General features: G+C 39.8%; 1 protein-coding gene across 1 annotated transcript; it reads right to left on the reverse strand.

Annotated features, from left to right (window-relative positions):
• Window positions 1-255: 255 nt before the first annotated feature.
• On the reverse strand, window positions 256-13,377 carry LOC132118224 (uncharacterized). The gene is made up of 20 exons (XM_059527908.1): window positions 13,106-13,377; window positions 12,861-12,900; window positions 12,684-12,714; window positions 12,553-12,579; window positions 12,252-12,429; window positions 12,035-12,138; window positions 11,614-11,782; window positions 10,927-11,048; window positions 10,666-10,840; window positions 10,460-10,557; window positions 5,764-5,932; window positions 5,369-5,490; window positions 5,114-5,285; window positions 4,921-5,015; window positions 4,492-4,663; window positions 4,196-4,287; window positions 3,906-4,080; window positions 3,707-3,813; window positions 674-857; window positions 256-588 (listed from the first exon to the last, which is right to left on the reverse strand). Exons 2-20 carry the CDS (start codon window positions 12,870-12,872, stop codon window positions 435-437), a joined length of 2,358 nt encoding a protein of 785 aa, XP_059383891.1. The 5' UTR covers window positions 12,873-12,900; window positions 13,106-13,377; the 3' UTR covers window positions 256-434.
• Between the last annotated feature and the right edge of the window lie 3,073 nt (window positions 13,378-16,450).

Raw genomic sequence — 16,450 nt, forward strand, 5'->3', positions numbered from 1 at the left:
CCTGACAATAAGTCAAAGTTATACTGTGGTAACTGCACAGTATCTGTGGGTTAAATGCTGTCACTGTAAAAAAAAAAAATCATTATTGTTTCATATTGTCACAATATGTTATTGAATTAATTCAAAGTGCCTTTTTTGTTAGATGTCATGCTATAATGTTTGAGGAAATAGCAGCATGGTTGACAATATATATTTAAATGCTAGCCATTATAAATTAACAAGTAAAATGTGCACAAGTTTGCTGATATGCAGGGATCACCATAAACAGTTTCTGCCAATGTTCTTACAAAGAATTTCACCACACAACTTGACTAACAACAACAAAAGCTGAGACAGGGAAGGATAATGCAAATCTTTAATATTCTTCTCTTTTTTCTTCATTGAATCTAACATGGCTATCTAAACTTAAATTGAAAATGTAGTTTGACCAAAGCTTAATTTCTACCATTAATGACCTCAAATGTGAGGTTTGTTTGAAATACCATCTCGCAGAAGCTTTTCGGACATGTGTAGCGGACCTTGTAGTCCTGACAGACCCCTCCACCCTGTTGATCATTCACGCATTCAAAGCCCTCAAGTGGATCGAATCTGCAGAATGAGAGCAGATGGCTGTTAATTATTACAGAATTACATATGAAATGAATTAATTTGTTTATAATATTTTTAGTCCTACTCTTGAAAAAGGTTTCCAGTCATCAGTGCAGGGCTCCCACTAACAGTTGTGACAACCTCAATAGCAATGGGCAGATATGTGACATGTGATGTACAGACATATGGTGATGTCTGAATTTCTTTCCACATCTCACGATCTCCTGGATTATCAGGGTCATCTCTGTCAAACCAAGATGTCCTACAAACTAATGCAGGACATAAGTAAACGTCATATATTATGAATATCTCAATAGAGCCTTTAAAACGGCATTTTTAACCCCAGATAGAGAAAAGTTTCACACTTGTAAATTTAGATTCTTGTTTTTTTTTTTTTTTACCTGAGGTCATGTGACCCTGCTTTGGAGACCAATAATTTGGTGTACAGTGCAGATTGTGAAAAGTGTTAAGATGTTAAAGCTAGATTCTCAGCAACAGACACCCAACCTTATTATAAAGTGTTAGTATTTATTTAATTAATTTATTAATGCATTTGTTCACTCACTCAATACTATAGGTACCATTGTTTGGAGCATAGATATGAATGCGTAGATGCCACATAAACAAATGTTTCTATGGGCTGCTAAGCGATGGTGCCTTCAAAGCCAGTCCGTGAGCAATTATAAAGCAAGCCAAACATCTGCAACAAATGTTATTATTTACATGTATGAATATCTAGATTTGCAATAGAGTTCAGCAGATTATTAGGAGTTAATTCATCCTGAAAAAGCAGAGTTCACCCCAAAATAAAAATTATGTCATTATTTACTTACCTTCAAGTTTTAACAAACCTGCATTAAATTTCTCTCTTCTGTTGAACACAAAAGGAAATAGGCCAATAGAAATATGTGCATAATCAAACAGTTCTGGGGTCTCATTTATAAATGTTGTTGTAATGAATTAAACCCTTCATATTCATCCGGAAGAAGGAGGCGGGAACCGGCGGACAATCAAATAACACTTTAATAATCACAAAATAAAACAAAACAGCGCACCAGCCCCTCACGGACGACTGGTGCGCACAAAATAAAACCAAACACAACTAAAAGCCCAGGCCTGGTCCTCTCTCGTCCTTCACTGTCGTCGCTCCAGTTTTATATCCTTCCATCTCCTACGTGGGACTCGAGACCGGCGGTGGGCCGCAGGTGCCACTGATTTGCCCAATCTTTGCCGGCCTCACTCCTTGTTCCCACGTCCCTCGGCCCCGCCCCACTCGCCACATACCCCCATCGCCCCTCGCAGGCCGGGGGGTACCCACGAGACTGCGCTCTACTCAACCCCTACCCCCACCCCCACCCCCCCCCCTACGGGGGGGACCGCTCACGGGGACCTGCGGGAAGCTGGGGGTAGGACAGACGAGGCGAGAGAAAAGGAGATGGAAGGAGGAGCGACAGAGACGAGAGAGGGGAGAAAAAAAAAAAAAATTCCGGTTCCCAGACGTACTGCTGCTCGGCCCTCCACCGGCTGGGCGATCTCCTCCGCGGTGCCTGACGGTGGCACTGGACGGCCCTCGGCGGACGGCACGACACTCCTCCGCCGCCCGGTGGACGGCGACGGCTCCTCCGGTTTTGGGCAGCCGGCAGGAGTCCCCCGTTCCCTGCTCCTCCCCGTTCAGGCGGACGGCAGCAGGCTCCGGCTCTCTGGCGAACGGCGCCGACTCCTCCGCTCCCTCACGGACGGCAGCCGCCCCTCCAGATAGCGGGCGGTCGGCAGCGAGCTCGCCCGTCCCCGGCAACTCGCTCCAGCCCACCGCCTCGAGCGTCCATGGCGGCATCCTCTTCGCCTGCTCTGTGGCACCGCGGATTCCCCACAGCGGCGAGGGATCTTCAGCAGCGCGTCCCTCCTTCTCCCGGGCTTCAGCACCACTGTAATGATAAAAACTTCCTAATCATCGGGAAGAAGGAGGCGGGAACCGGCGGACAATCAAATAACCCTTTAATAATCACAAAATAAAACAAAACAGCGCACCAGCCCCTCACGGACGACTGGTGCACACAAAATAAAACCAAACACAACTAAAAGCCCAGGCCTGGTCCTCTCTCGTCCTTCACTGTCGTCGCTCCAGTTTTATATCCTTCCATCTCCTACGTGGGACTCGAGACCGGCGGTGGGCCGCAGGTGCCACTGATTTGCCCAATCATTGCCGGCCTCACTCCTTGTTCCCACGTCCCTCGGCCCCGCTCCACTCGCCACAGTTGTGCACACACAAAATGAGCATAGAAATATGCATACGCAATTTTCCACACACATATCGGTATTTATCAAAAATAAACCTGGCATAAAAATGTAACCACCATAAGGACATTCTAGATCATGCGTATAAACAATTCTCATCTGTAAAAGGTTATCCCATATCTTTGGGGGTTTGATGGACGCATTAACATGTCTAGAGTAGTCGAAAGTGGCATCTACGCATAGATAGCTTATAGCTATGCTTTAAACAATTGCAGAAACACCATGCATTGTACAAACAGTCAATTCAACATTTGAGGGGAAAAATGTCATATTGTGACAAGTTAATTGAAGTTTTATACTTAGTTTTATAGTCCGATAAGCCTTTTCACAAAAAACTTGAAAATACCATTGCCAATATATAACATGAGGATGCACAATGTTCTGGCTTTACGTAAACAGATCGCATGCTGCGTACTGTACGTCCAAACGATGACACTAACAACACAAATTTGTAGATAAGAACATTAACCCCGCCTTATATAATTTGAAATGCCAGTTTATGAATACCCAGGAATAACTTCTAACCCAAAAACTCGAACAGTGTGAAATGTGAATCAAGATAACCAATGATATAGAATGACCCAGAGTTAACTATTTCAAGTGTGAAAACCCCTAATGATTTTATAACAGAAAATAATGCGGACGATGAAATGACTGAATTACACCTTTTTTTTACATATATTTTTGGTCATATATTTTGTCATACATGACATGTTAACCCAATGGTATGTTACTGTAATTTGGCATTTAACTATAGAATCACTTTGTCTTCAGTCCACTTTCCTTCATCAGCAGTAGTATTTGTTGTGTAAATGTCACTCACTTGAGCAAAATGTCTCTGGGCATGAGAATCGCACTTTATAATCATCACAAACCCCTCCTCCTGCCTGGCCTGCATTTACACAAGCAAACCCAGAGACTGGATTATACCTTCACAAACACAGAAATAATATTATTTCTCTACAAAATGCTGTCAGAAGCATATGCCCTGTAAAGCAATGTTATAGATTTGATAGACTTACACTTGAAAGATGTCTCCAGTTATATACGCTGCCTGACCAGAGATGGTCTGAGCCTCTATTCCGATTGGATTAGCACATATTTCTCCAGGGTACAAACTGAGAAGTTTAGACAAGAGTTCAGAGTCGCTTCCATTTGTTTTAGGGTCATCGGAATCAAACCACCTGGATACACACGCTGAATAATACAGCACAGAGGATTTTCTAATCACACAAAAAATTTATAATACTAACAAAATAAATTCATACTACGGTACACAGGAAATTTGAATTTTTAGGATTATGATACATACTTGTGTTGCAAAAACTTAATGGACATGTGAAGCGGACCCTGTAGTCTTGACAGGCCCCATTCTTACACTCAAAGCCCTGTAACGGGTCATATCTACAAAAAAATAACAAACATATTAACTGTATTCATAAAATGGAATTCATAAGCAGTTTTGTGCAAAGGATTTTGCAAAGGTGTGCCTGAAGATTCAGAACAAGCAATGATTAAGCTTTTCATGTCTGTTTTACATCGCATTAAGAAATAACAGCACAGTCTCTTTTAATTGGAGACATTTAAATGGAATGTATGATACCGTACACTACAAAAATGTTTCCAGGTGGCAGTGCAGGGGTCCCACTAATGGTTGTGACCTCTATGGCGATGGGCTTAGGGCAGACCTGCAGTGGGTATCTTATCAGGAGTAATGACAGTGTCTCATTGTCTCCTACTCCACCGGGGTCATCTCGGTCAAGCCAGGGCGTCCTACATTCTAATAGAGGAAAACCAACTGGGTATAATCTTCTCATTTAAGATCAAAATGTCAGACCAATATCACAACTTTTATTGTAGAATTACCCAATATCTAGGTTAAGACAGTTTTACAAATGTAAATTTTATGATCTGTTTTAGTTTATCATATACCTTTTAACATATACCTTTATGTAATTTAAGGTGAACAAGCAATTTAGACAATTTAATGATTTGTAAACTGTTGCTGGATCAGTTTAGTGTGCAAATGTCACTCACTTGAACACCATTCATCTGGGCAGGTGAAGCGCACTTTATAATCAGCACAAAATGGTTTTAAGTGTTTGCAAGAAAACCCAGATGCTGAAATAGATCTTCAGAAAATACAAAATAATTTAAGAACATCATTAAAAAAAAAAGTACACAGAGTTTGTTTCTTAACATACTCAGTGTTACAACTTCATAGACTCACAGTTGAATGTAATTTCCAGTTTGATACACCGGCTGGCCAGAGATGGTCTGAGCCTGTATTCCTATTGGATTAGGACATATTTCTCCAGGGTAATTTTGGTGAAGGGTTGTCAAGAGTTCGAAATCGCCTCCTTTTGTAGGGTCGTCAAAATCAAACCACCTTGTTACACACTCTGATGAATACCATACAGAGAAAATCGTTAAGTCAAATACAAAAAACAAACTGTATAACAGTAGATAAAATGAATATACATACTTGGTTGGCAAAAACTCCTTGGACATGTGAAACGGACCTTGTAGTCCTTACACCACCAACTCCACCACCACCATCCACCTAGTGGTTGATTCACACAAGCAAAGCCCTGTGCTGGATCATATCTGCAGAAAAAGACATTATTCTGTGAATGTAAATGTGTATACGGGCAATGAGCATGCATTCTCTTCAGCTCCTAAACTTCATATTTCAGTACTTTCACTCAAGTACAGAAATGGTTGGAGTTGCAAGGGCTAAACTGAAAGCGATCTGCAACAGATATTCTATGCATAGAAGCAATGCAAACATGTTTGGTGGAATAGGCACATTGTCTTTATATTAACAATGTATCCATATCATTATTTACATTATTTACTTTATAAAATTGATTGTCGTACATTGGAAAATGTCCATTCGGCAGTACAGGGATCCCACTAGTGGTTGCGACCTCAATAGCGATGGGCTGAACGCAGACCTGTAGTGGGTATTTCAACAGGATTGATGACAGAGTCTCCCAGTCTCCTTCTTGATCTGGATCATCTTGATCAAACCAGGTTGTCCTACATGCTAACAGAGGAAAAGCAGCTTGATTAATACCATCATCTCATCCAAAACCATCAAAAGATCATCACATTGAATTCTGTTTTAGAAAGGAACAATTACAAATATTTTTGACAGGTTCCTAGTCTTTCATCTGATATTATTTTGCATGACATTTCTGCAAATCACACCTACAGTTCTTAGAAGTTTTTATAATGGAAGGTGAACAAGCGTTTTAGACAATTTTAATGATATTGCAAACTGCTAATCAGTTATTTGGTAATTACCTAGTGAAAAATAAATATACCAAAATATATTTGAAACGCATTTAATTCATGCCAAGTATACTACAAATACATTTACACTTGTAATTAGTAAAAATACTCTGAAATTGTCATTTCAGTATACTAAACTGGTGTGCTTAAAGTCTGCTAAATTGGAACAGCAAATTTTGTACTTAATGCACTTTAATTGTGTGCAAGTGGTGCTTAAGTCCAACTACAGATTTATAGAAGTATATTTGTGACCCTGGTCTGGACCACAAAACCAGTCATGGGGGGGGGGGGGTCAATATTTGAAATCGAGATTTATGCATAATCTGAAAGCTGAATAAATAAGATAAATAAAAAAATTTGGCTGAGATACATGTATTTTAAAATCTGGAATCTGTGGTTGCAAAAAAAAAAATCTAAATATTGAGAAAATCGCCTTTAAATTTGCCTTAATGAATTCCTTAGCAATGCATATTACTAATCAAAAATGAAGTTTTGATATATTTATGCTAGGAAATGTACAAAATATCTTCATGTAACATGATCTTAATATCTGTCACAGTGTCTGGTCTGTGTTTCCCTGGGTGTCCACTAGTGGTCTCAGAGTCACCCCACTGCAGGCACTACATTTCCCACAAGCCTTTGTCCCATTAATCCCTGTTTATTGCACACCTGTTAATCGCACTCAGCTGTTCCCAGTTTCATCGTTTTCACCTGTCCATATATACCCTGTCTGTTTCTATCTGTTTTATGGAGTCCTTTTTCAAAGTCACTTTTACCAACTTTTAAATTAAATGTTCCCTCCTGGTGGAATGACCTCCCCAACTCAATCCGAGCAGCTGAGTCCTTAGCCATCTTCAAGAATCGGCTTAAAACACATCTCTTCCATCTTTATTTGACCCTCTAACTTTAACACTCACTATTCTAACTCTATTCTTAAAACAAAATCTAACTACCTTTCTAATCTTTTTGTATTCTATTTTCTTTTCATTTATTATGCAATTGTATATGTGTGTGTGTGTGTGTGTGTGTATGTGTAAAGATCTCTAACTAACTTTTTTTTCTATCTGTTTTCTTTTTATTTATTATATTATTTAAAATCCCATGATACGTGTACTGTGTTAACCTAACTGAGACTTGTTATAGCACTTATATATCATTGCTCTTTTTGATTGCTTACACTGTCTTCATCTGTAAGTCGCTTTGGATAAAAGCGTCTGCTAAATGAATAAATGTAAATGTCACCCTACTTTCTCATGTTCCCTAGTGTTTTTCGTGTTTCTTGCTTTTGGACTGCTTTTGTTAATATTGACCTTTTGCCTGTCTGGACTAGGATTTTTGGATTCTCCCTAATAAACACTGCAAATTGGATCTCTCTGTTTGTGTGTACGTTCTTGACAGAAGGACGCCATCATGCCCAGATCCAGCAGTGTGGGATTTCGTATCCGTTCCCCAGCCAGCATGGAGGAGCGGAGGGGGAGGCTCTTGAACCTAACCACCCTCTGTCAAAAAGGGGAGTGAGGTGGGTGGATTAGCTCAGATTTTTTGGACGATGTCAGTAGGGCTGGGATATAATGATGAGGCACTGAAGGACCTATTTAACGCCTGCCTGGATGACCCTGTGCCTGAGTGGGAGATGAAGGGGCTGTAGATCCCGGACTTTTGGGGGTTCACCAGGTACCTACACCATCATCCTCAATGGGATACCCCAGCCACACCTGTCTCTCCAGACACGATGGCCGACTCTAAGCCTGTGTCTCCAGACAAGCCAGCGCCACTGCACAAGATGGCCGCCAGCCCAGAGCCACTACACCAGATGCCAGCCACAGGAGACTTTCCAGACTCGAGTCAGATGCCCATCGACGCTCCAGAGTCGCGTCAGGCCCCTGGGGACGCTTCAGAGTCGAGTCAGGCCCCCGCCGGCCCTCCAGAGTTGAGTCAGGCCCCCGTCGGCCCTCCAGAGTCGAGTCAGGTCCCCACTGACCAGGTCCCTGCTGATTTCCCAGAGTCTAGTCAGATCACCATTGACCGTCCTGAGTCAGGTCAAGTCACCATTAACCCCCATGAGTCAAGCAAAACCACAGTTAGACCTCATGAGCAAAATCAAGTCACCAATGATCTTCATGAGCAAAGTCAAGTCACTCTTGATCTTCATGAGCAAAGTCAAGTCACTCTTGATCTTCATGAGCAAAGTCAAGTCACTCTTTATCTTCATGAGCAAAGTCAAGTCACCAATGATCTTCAGGAGCAAAGTCAAGTCACCAATGATCTTCATGAGCCCTCCGTCCATCCCCCTGATCCTCCACCAGTCCACCTCCCTCCTGGTCTCTTTGTTTTGTTGTTGTTGTTGTTGTTTTTTTCCACTTCCTTTCCCTGTTCCCCTCTAAGGACCTGGCCCTCCGTCCATCCCCCTGATCCTCCACCAGTCCACCTCCCTCCTGGTCTCTTTGTTTTGTTGTTGTTTTTTCCACTTCCTTTCCCTGTTCCCCTCTATGGACCTGGCCCTCCGTCCATCCCCCTGATCCTCCACCAGTCCACCTCCCTCCTGGGGCCCGTTCTTCGTACGTCGCTTATTACATCCGAGATCAAATGACACATCCAAGATGATATCATCGTGCTAATCATGATCCGGCTAATTGGGTTCTTCGAACACACCTGTTGTGTACGATTAGTATCGCTGGATTGAGTTATCTGAGATAATTGCGCGTTCATGTGTTGGCTTAAAGGGGGATATGTATCGATACTCGAAACCATGATCAGCAGTGGAGCGATTGGCTGGTGGCAAGACGGCAATGTAATGACGTCATAAAATTTTAAACGACACCTGACGAAAAACTTGACAAATTTCTGGACTTTTATAAGGAAACAGCCAAGCAAACAAAACTACATAAATGTTATAATAGATACATGAAACAGATAATAGATACATGTTTTAATTTTTTTTGCATTTTTTTCATGATTCCCAATTATTTAGATTCGCAATTTATAATAGTTGTGCAGTCTTTACATTTTTATTTCAGTGTAGAAATTATCTATTCATTTCATTTTATATTTGGACATATTTGTTACGTGACAGCATTAATGAAAGTTTCTTAAGGGTCAATATCATGTTATCTGCATCTCCTGCGCTCCATCAAGCCACTCTTATAATAGCAGTCATCACTCAAAATAATGCACGACTCTATTATCTGTATATCATGTGTGTAAGACTCTAATACAATTATGAAGTAATACTTTTATGACAAATAAATATTTCAGTGAGTAAAACTGGCTGTCTATAGTAGGCTGTTATGGACTACACAACATTTTTATATTATTTTTAAATAATTTTTTTAATGATTATTATTTTAAATTATTGTCCCTGGATCAGTACGATGCACTTGTAATAAAGTAGCGGTGGTAGCAGACATATTTTGAGTATCAGTTCTGGTTAAAAAGAAGCGATCTAATCCTGTTTACATGAAATAAGCCTGCTCCCGAGCAGGTTTAAGCTTACGGACCTGTTGCTATGACAGCAGCTGTTGCTATGATAGAGTCACCCCACTGCAGGCACTTCATTTCCCACAAGCCTTTGTCCAATTCATCACTGTTACGTACACAACTGTTAATCGCACTCAGCTGTTTCCACTTTCATCGTTTTCACCTGTCCATATACACCCTGTTTGTTTCTGTTTCATGGAGTCCTTGTTCTGTCACCCTGCTTTCTCGTGTTCCCTAGTGTTTTTTGTGTTTCTTGTTTTTGTACTGCTTTTGTTAATATTTACCTCTTGCCTGTCTGGACTACGATTTTTGGATTCTCCCTAATAAACACTGCATATTGGATCTCTCTGTTTGTGTGTATGTTCGTGACAATATCCTAATGATTTTTTGGCATAAAAGAAAAATCAGTAATTTTGACCCATACATAACATAGTTGGCTAATGCCACAAATATACCCCCGCAACTTATGAATGGTTTTGTGGTCTAGGGTCACAATTTTGATTGTGCTTAAGGCAGACTTTAAATATCTTGCATTTAAAGACTGATATTATTCAAAGATCATGCAAACCTGCAATATTAAAACACATTTTATGCCTAATATTAAGAAATGTGCATTGTGCAGAAATATTACTCCAAATAAAGTTTAATTATAATTTTTATTTCAGTAAGTCTTGAGCGACTTGTCAGTAAATATGTTAATAGATTTGAACTATACTTAGTTTGAAATAAATGTATTTTAATAATATTATATATATTTTTAGGGAACACACTGGGTCTGTTTTTGTATGCAAACCTCACTCACTTGAACACCATTCATCTGGGCAGGTGAAGCGCACCTTATAGTCAGCACAAAATCCTGGTTTTACGTGTGTGCAAGAAAACCCAAATGCTGAAATATGCCTTCAGAAAAGACAAAATCATTTAAGAACATCATTAATAAAAAAATTAAAAACATTAACTATTATTTTGTTTCTTCACATACTCACTGTTACAACTCGATAAACTCACAGTTGAATGTTATTTCCAGTTTGATACACAGGATCTCCAGAGACAGTCTGAGCCTCTATTGCAATTGGATTTGGACATATTTCTCCAGGGTACTTATTGAGAATGGTAGACAAAAATTCAAAATCACCTCCATTTGTATCAGGGTCATCAGAATCATACCACCTTGTTACACACTCTGAGGAATAACATGTAGAGAAAACTGTTATGACAAAAAAAAAATCATATAACAAACTATTAATTAGATGAAATAAATATACATACTTGGTTTGCAAAAACTCCTCGGACATGTGAAACGAACCTTGTAGTCCTTACACCACCACTTCCACCACCACCATCCAATTAGTGGTGGATTCACACAAGTAAAGCCCTGAGTTGGATCATATCTGTGGAAAAGGAATAAAGTACATATTCTAACATTGTTGTAATAACATTTCATAATATGCTAAGAATTTTAGTGTTTTTTGTATGTAGAATTGTCTGATTAATATGATGAAGATGTGAGACAGTACACTTTATTGCATGACTGCTTTTAAAGCTCCAGTTTAACATGCTGCTCTATGAGACATATTTTTTAAATACTGAACAGATTGGCTAAGATGGTCTTTCAATTCAGGGAAAATGAATGGGCAATTGTATAAGCAACAGTGAGTGTTTAAAATAAAGCACATTGATGCAGGCAAGTGTTATAACTGCTGTCTACTTTAAATGTTAAATTTATATTTCCGTGAATGTATATGTGTAAACAGGGCATGGGCATGCATTCTCTTCAGGTCCTAAACTCCATATTTCAGTACTTTCCTTCAAGTACAGAAATGGTTGGATTTCCAAGGACTAAACTGAAAGCGATCTGCAACAGATAATCTGTGCATCTCTGCAACAATGTATGCATATCATTATTTATTTTATAAAAAATAAATAAAATGAACATATAAAAAATGTTTGTCTTACATTGGAAAACGTGCATCCGGTAGTACAGGGATCCCACTAGTGGTTGCGACCTCAATAGCAATGGGCTGAGCGCAGACCTGTAGTGGGTATGTCAACATGATTGATGACAGAGTCTCAGAGTCTCCTATTATACTTGGATTACCTTGGTCAAACCAGGGTGTCCTACATGCTAACAGAGGAAAATCAATTAGTAAATATCATCATTTTATCCAAAATCATCAAACGGTCATCACACTGATTTCTGTTTTAGAAAGGAAAAATGACATTTGAATTATTTTTTAGTTTTGATATTTTGCATGACATTTCTGCAAATCATACCTACAGTTCTTACAACTTTTTATAATGGAAGGTGAACAGGTATTTTAGACAATTTAATATTGTAAACAAGCTGGGTCTGTTTTTGTGTGTAAATGACACTTACTTGAACACCATTCCTCTGGGCAGGTGAAGCGCACCTTATAATCATCACATACTCCTCTTTGGTTTGAATTTATGCACTCAAACCCAATTGTTGAATTATATCTCCTGAAAAAAAAAGAAAAGAATAACCTTTACATATAAATTGATGTGCGATATAATTTTTGTTATATGGTTCAAAACAATACATGAAACCATTGTAATGATTTTCATACACTCACACTTCTGAAATGAAAATGAAGGTTTCATTTGATGGTATGCCGGAGACTGGCTCTACATCTATATCGATTGGATTTGGACATATTTGTCCAGGATATACATTGAGAAGGTCAGCCAAGAGCTCACTGTCTCCCTTTTCATCACTGGGGTCATCATGGTCAAACCACTGAGTTATACAACCTAAAAATACACACACAAAAAAAGCACACTTTTTAAGGGAGACCACATCAGGGCCTTTCAGCGTGTCATATGAGTCTTGTGAAGATTTCTTTTTTTAATTATAAAGAAGAAAATCAGACCTACTCTGAGAGGAAGGTGAGATAAGTGTACCTACAAGTAATGACAGAAAGGGGTGTTAGCATATTTTTTTTCTCAAATACAAATATCAGTATTAAATAGTTTTAATGACAGCTTCCCTTTTTAATCAAACTTACTTGTAACAACAACCACCCAAGTTACAAATACCTTGTCAAGAAAAATTACATATTAGTAAACATTTATATTAGCATGTAATAATATAATATATAAAATGTAATAAATGTAATGTAATTATATCATATATAAAATGCAACAATATAATATTGGACCAGCATGCAAAAGAAATGACTTACCTTGATGCTCATTCTTGTGGCAATTTAATAGAATATATCTCTAATATGAGATATAAAAAGATTTTTTATTTTCTAAAATAAAAAATTTAAATTGTTATAGTGACTTTAAATCTATTGCTAAAATCTTATTGAAAAAAAAAACGTACTTAACTGACATTTATTTTTTTATTTCTTCTAAATCAGTTTTTGAATACACTCAGAAAGTCATGTCACTGTAGTAGATATAGTATAAAAAATAAGCTTACCCAGTCTTACTCAATGATTGCGCTAGTGAGAATATCTACACCCCTATATTTGACCATCAATGCAAGGGCACAATTAGTGTCTGCACAACATTATCATCTTTCTCTGCTGAAATTCTTTCTCTTTTTAAGCAGGTGGGCTCCTCCCGGACCGCCCTCCAACAGCATATCTGTTGTCAGCTTTGACCTCATTTCTGATCTCCTTTTATTAACCTCCAGCACTCCACCCATCTTTGCCTTACATATCCATATACTTACAATAATGGTCTTTTGGAAATCTTGGCCAAGACTTTATATTTTGTTCCTTACTTTAGTTATTTCCTGAAAAAGAAATAGGGAAGGTGAGATTGTCAAATGTGACATTTGATCATATGTTCCACGCATTATAAAGAGAGAGTAAAGTGTTTGTAACATTTTAGAACATACATTACAAAAAAAAAAAACAGGTCAGAAGGGGGGCTATACTCATTAATTGAACCCACATGCAGTCAGTGATCGTGAAGAAAAGTAGATGGGTCGATTTTATGTCACTTAAGCAGGTGTTATTGTCCTACTTTAATTTACAATGGCTTTTGACAGATTAAATTATTTCATTAAATAGAATCAGTGTGTTCGTTATATTCCATATTTTATAATTAATTCTTACTAAACAACATGCGGGCAACCTTAAGCACACGAGCCACCATTGTCACGGGAACAACAAGAGCGGCATTATTAATTTTAAATGCATGTTATCTTATTTTAAAAGTGTTGAACACATTCACATGCTTTTGCAGTAGCAAATCTAAAAAATAATACTGCTAAAGTGATCAGCTAGTGAGTGAAATGGAAACCTGGAGTAGAGTTCAGGGCATAACTCAATGACTTGCTCATAATAAGGGCCTTTTGCACCACTTTAGTTCCAGAACTAAATGAACAGTACTAAAGTACTTGGCTGATTTTGCGTGAACTATTTCCCAGTACCATTTAAATGGACGCATTTGCACCAACAGTGATGTAAGGCAGTCGACAGTGATGTCATTTGTGTGCAACGTTCAACAACGTTAACAAAGAAGAATAACATTAACATCAGGAGGATGGAGGACGCTGTGATCGGAGCTGTGTTTTTTGTTGCATCTTGCAGGTTTCACAATAATGGACATAGAATGTCAACGTATACGTAAAGCGATTGAAAGAACGAAAAGGAGGACTAAGAATAGCCTATGACAACTGAAAGTGCTACATTTGCAACAAGTGCCTGCACTTCAGCGTCCATCCATCTATCATACATGCAAAATAAGTTGACACAATGTTTACAGTATGTTTACACAGTGTTTTAAATCATGGCGGGTGAGTCCGTTTTCAAATGCGTCTGGCCAATCAATGTCTCCTTGCGTTAGGGTTAGTACTGGTTGAGCTGATTAGACCCTGCTCAGGATTAGGAGCTAATTTGGTTCTCGAAAAAGGCAGTCTGATACTAAAATCCCCCCCAGTTCCGGAAGTGCAAAAACGCCCAAAACTGGGTAGTTCCACAATTAGTTTTGGTACTATAAAAAGGTTCCCGGGTGCGAAAAGCCCTATAGTCACTTGTCAACAACACCTACTGGTGTAAAAACACACTGGACTTTGTCTACACAACAGAAAAGAATGAAAACAAGGCTGTACCCCACCCAGGGAACTCTGATCTCATCTCTGTTATTTTAATTCCAGCATACGGACCACTTCTGAAACTCACCAAACCGCTTCAAAAACTCATTACAATTTGGTCAGATGATGCTACCTCAAAACTACAGGACTGCTTTCAATGCACATACTGGAACATATTTAAAGAGGCAGCCATTTACAATAACCACACAGACCTGCAGGAGTACACTGAAACAGTGACTGCTTATATCAAAAGTGCATTGATGATGTGACAGTCACCAAGACCATTACCACACGTGCAAACAAGAATCTGTGGATGATAGCAGAGGTTTGTGGGCTGCTAAAGACCAGAGACGAAGCATTCAGATCAGGAGATAAAGCAGCCCTCAAAACAGCAAGAGACAATCTGTCCTGTGGCATCAAAAATGCAAAATGGTCATATGCTCAAAAAAATCAACAATCACAGACAGCAGAGACACACCATTCAGACCATCACATGACTACAAGCCCCCGCCACAGGCCTGTGATAATGACACATCCCTCCCGGATGCACTCAGACACTTTTATTCATGCTTTGACATTCAGAAAACAGACCTGCACAAAAACTGCAGACACCTACCAATGACCAGGCACTCTGTCTGTCTCCAGCCGACATTAGAAAGACCCTATCTAGGATTAACCCACGCAAGGCTGCGGATCCTCAGCTCCTACCATCAGGAAGATGGTACCGGAGCATCAGAGCCTGCTCCGCCAGAGTGTTCAACAGCTTTTTGCCCCAGGCTGTGAGAGCCCCGAACTCAAATCACCCCACTTTCCTCTGAAACCTCACACAAACCCCCTACATCCTGCAGCATTGGACCACCTCACCTCCTGAAGCACGTACGAAACAACGCCAATCTATTGGCCCACATGGCCCATGACATCATAGGCAGGGTGCCCGAAGGTATAAAAGGGCACCTGCTGAATACGTCATCCACTTAGCTGTCTGAAGGATGTGTAAACAGGCAGGCTGAAGGTATGGCAAGGGGGCGCAGCATCTCATTCCCTCTTAGGCAACCATGTTTACATGTGTAACATGAGATGTTCCCCTTCTAAGGAACTCCATGATGCGCCCCCTAGGGGGCACATAGGGGAATGAAATCCAACCAATCCATGCCGAGCCACGTGTCTGTCCACCTGGTAGGAGAGCACCAAGGAAGCAACATACCTACACCAAGCCTTTCCTCGGAAAGGGGTCATGCCACTGATGCCATGGGCCCCTCAACCAACTTTGCAGAAATGAGGGAACCCGAATAAATCAAGGAGAACATCCCATCCAAGTAGGAAAACTGCTATACTCAAATAGCTATGCTATGTGATCAATACTAACCTGGATACACAAAACCACTGAAGAGGCTAACTAGAAAGCCTCTAGAAGGGCTCAAGAGATAGGCACTTAAATCCCAGGTCATTAGCTGTTGAGCTAGAACACAGCTATCCTCCGATAGCTATGTCCTAAAGGTCTTATGTAGGCTTGTAGACCAGAATAACATACACAGCAAACCTTGATAGCCTTCCTGCAGAGCTGCCCAGACCACAGAGAGGGCCATCTACTTACAACCCAAAGAGGGAAGATAGCACTGTCTAGGTAAGGCTCAAGAGACCGCTACTTAAAATCCTATGCAGGGGAGCAATCACGGAGTAAGCACATGGCTATCCTCAGATAACTAGGCATAGGAAAGGGGA

This window comes from Carassius carassius, chromosome 37, assembly GCF_963082965.1.
Source record: "Carassius carassius chromosome 37, fCarCar2.1, whole genome shotgun sequence".
Classification (NCBI taxonomy): domain Eukaryota; kingdom Metazoa; phylum Chordata; class Actinopteri; order Cypriniformes; family Cyprinidae; genus Carassius; species Carassius carassius.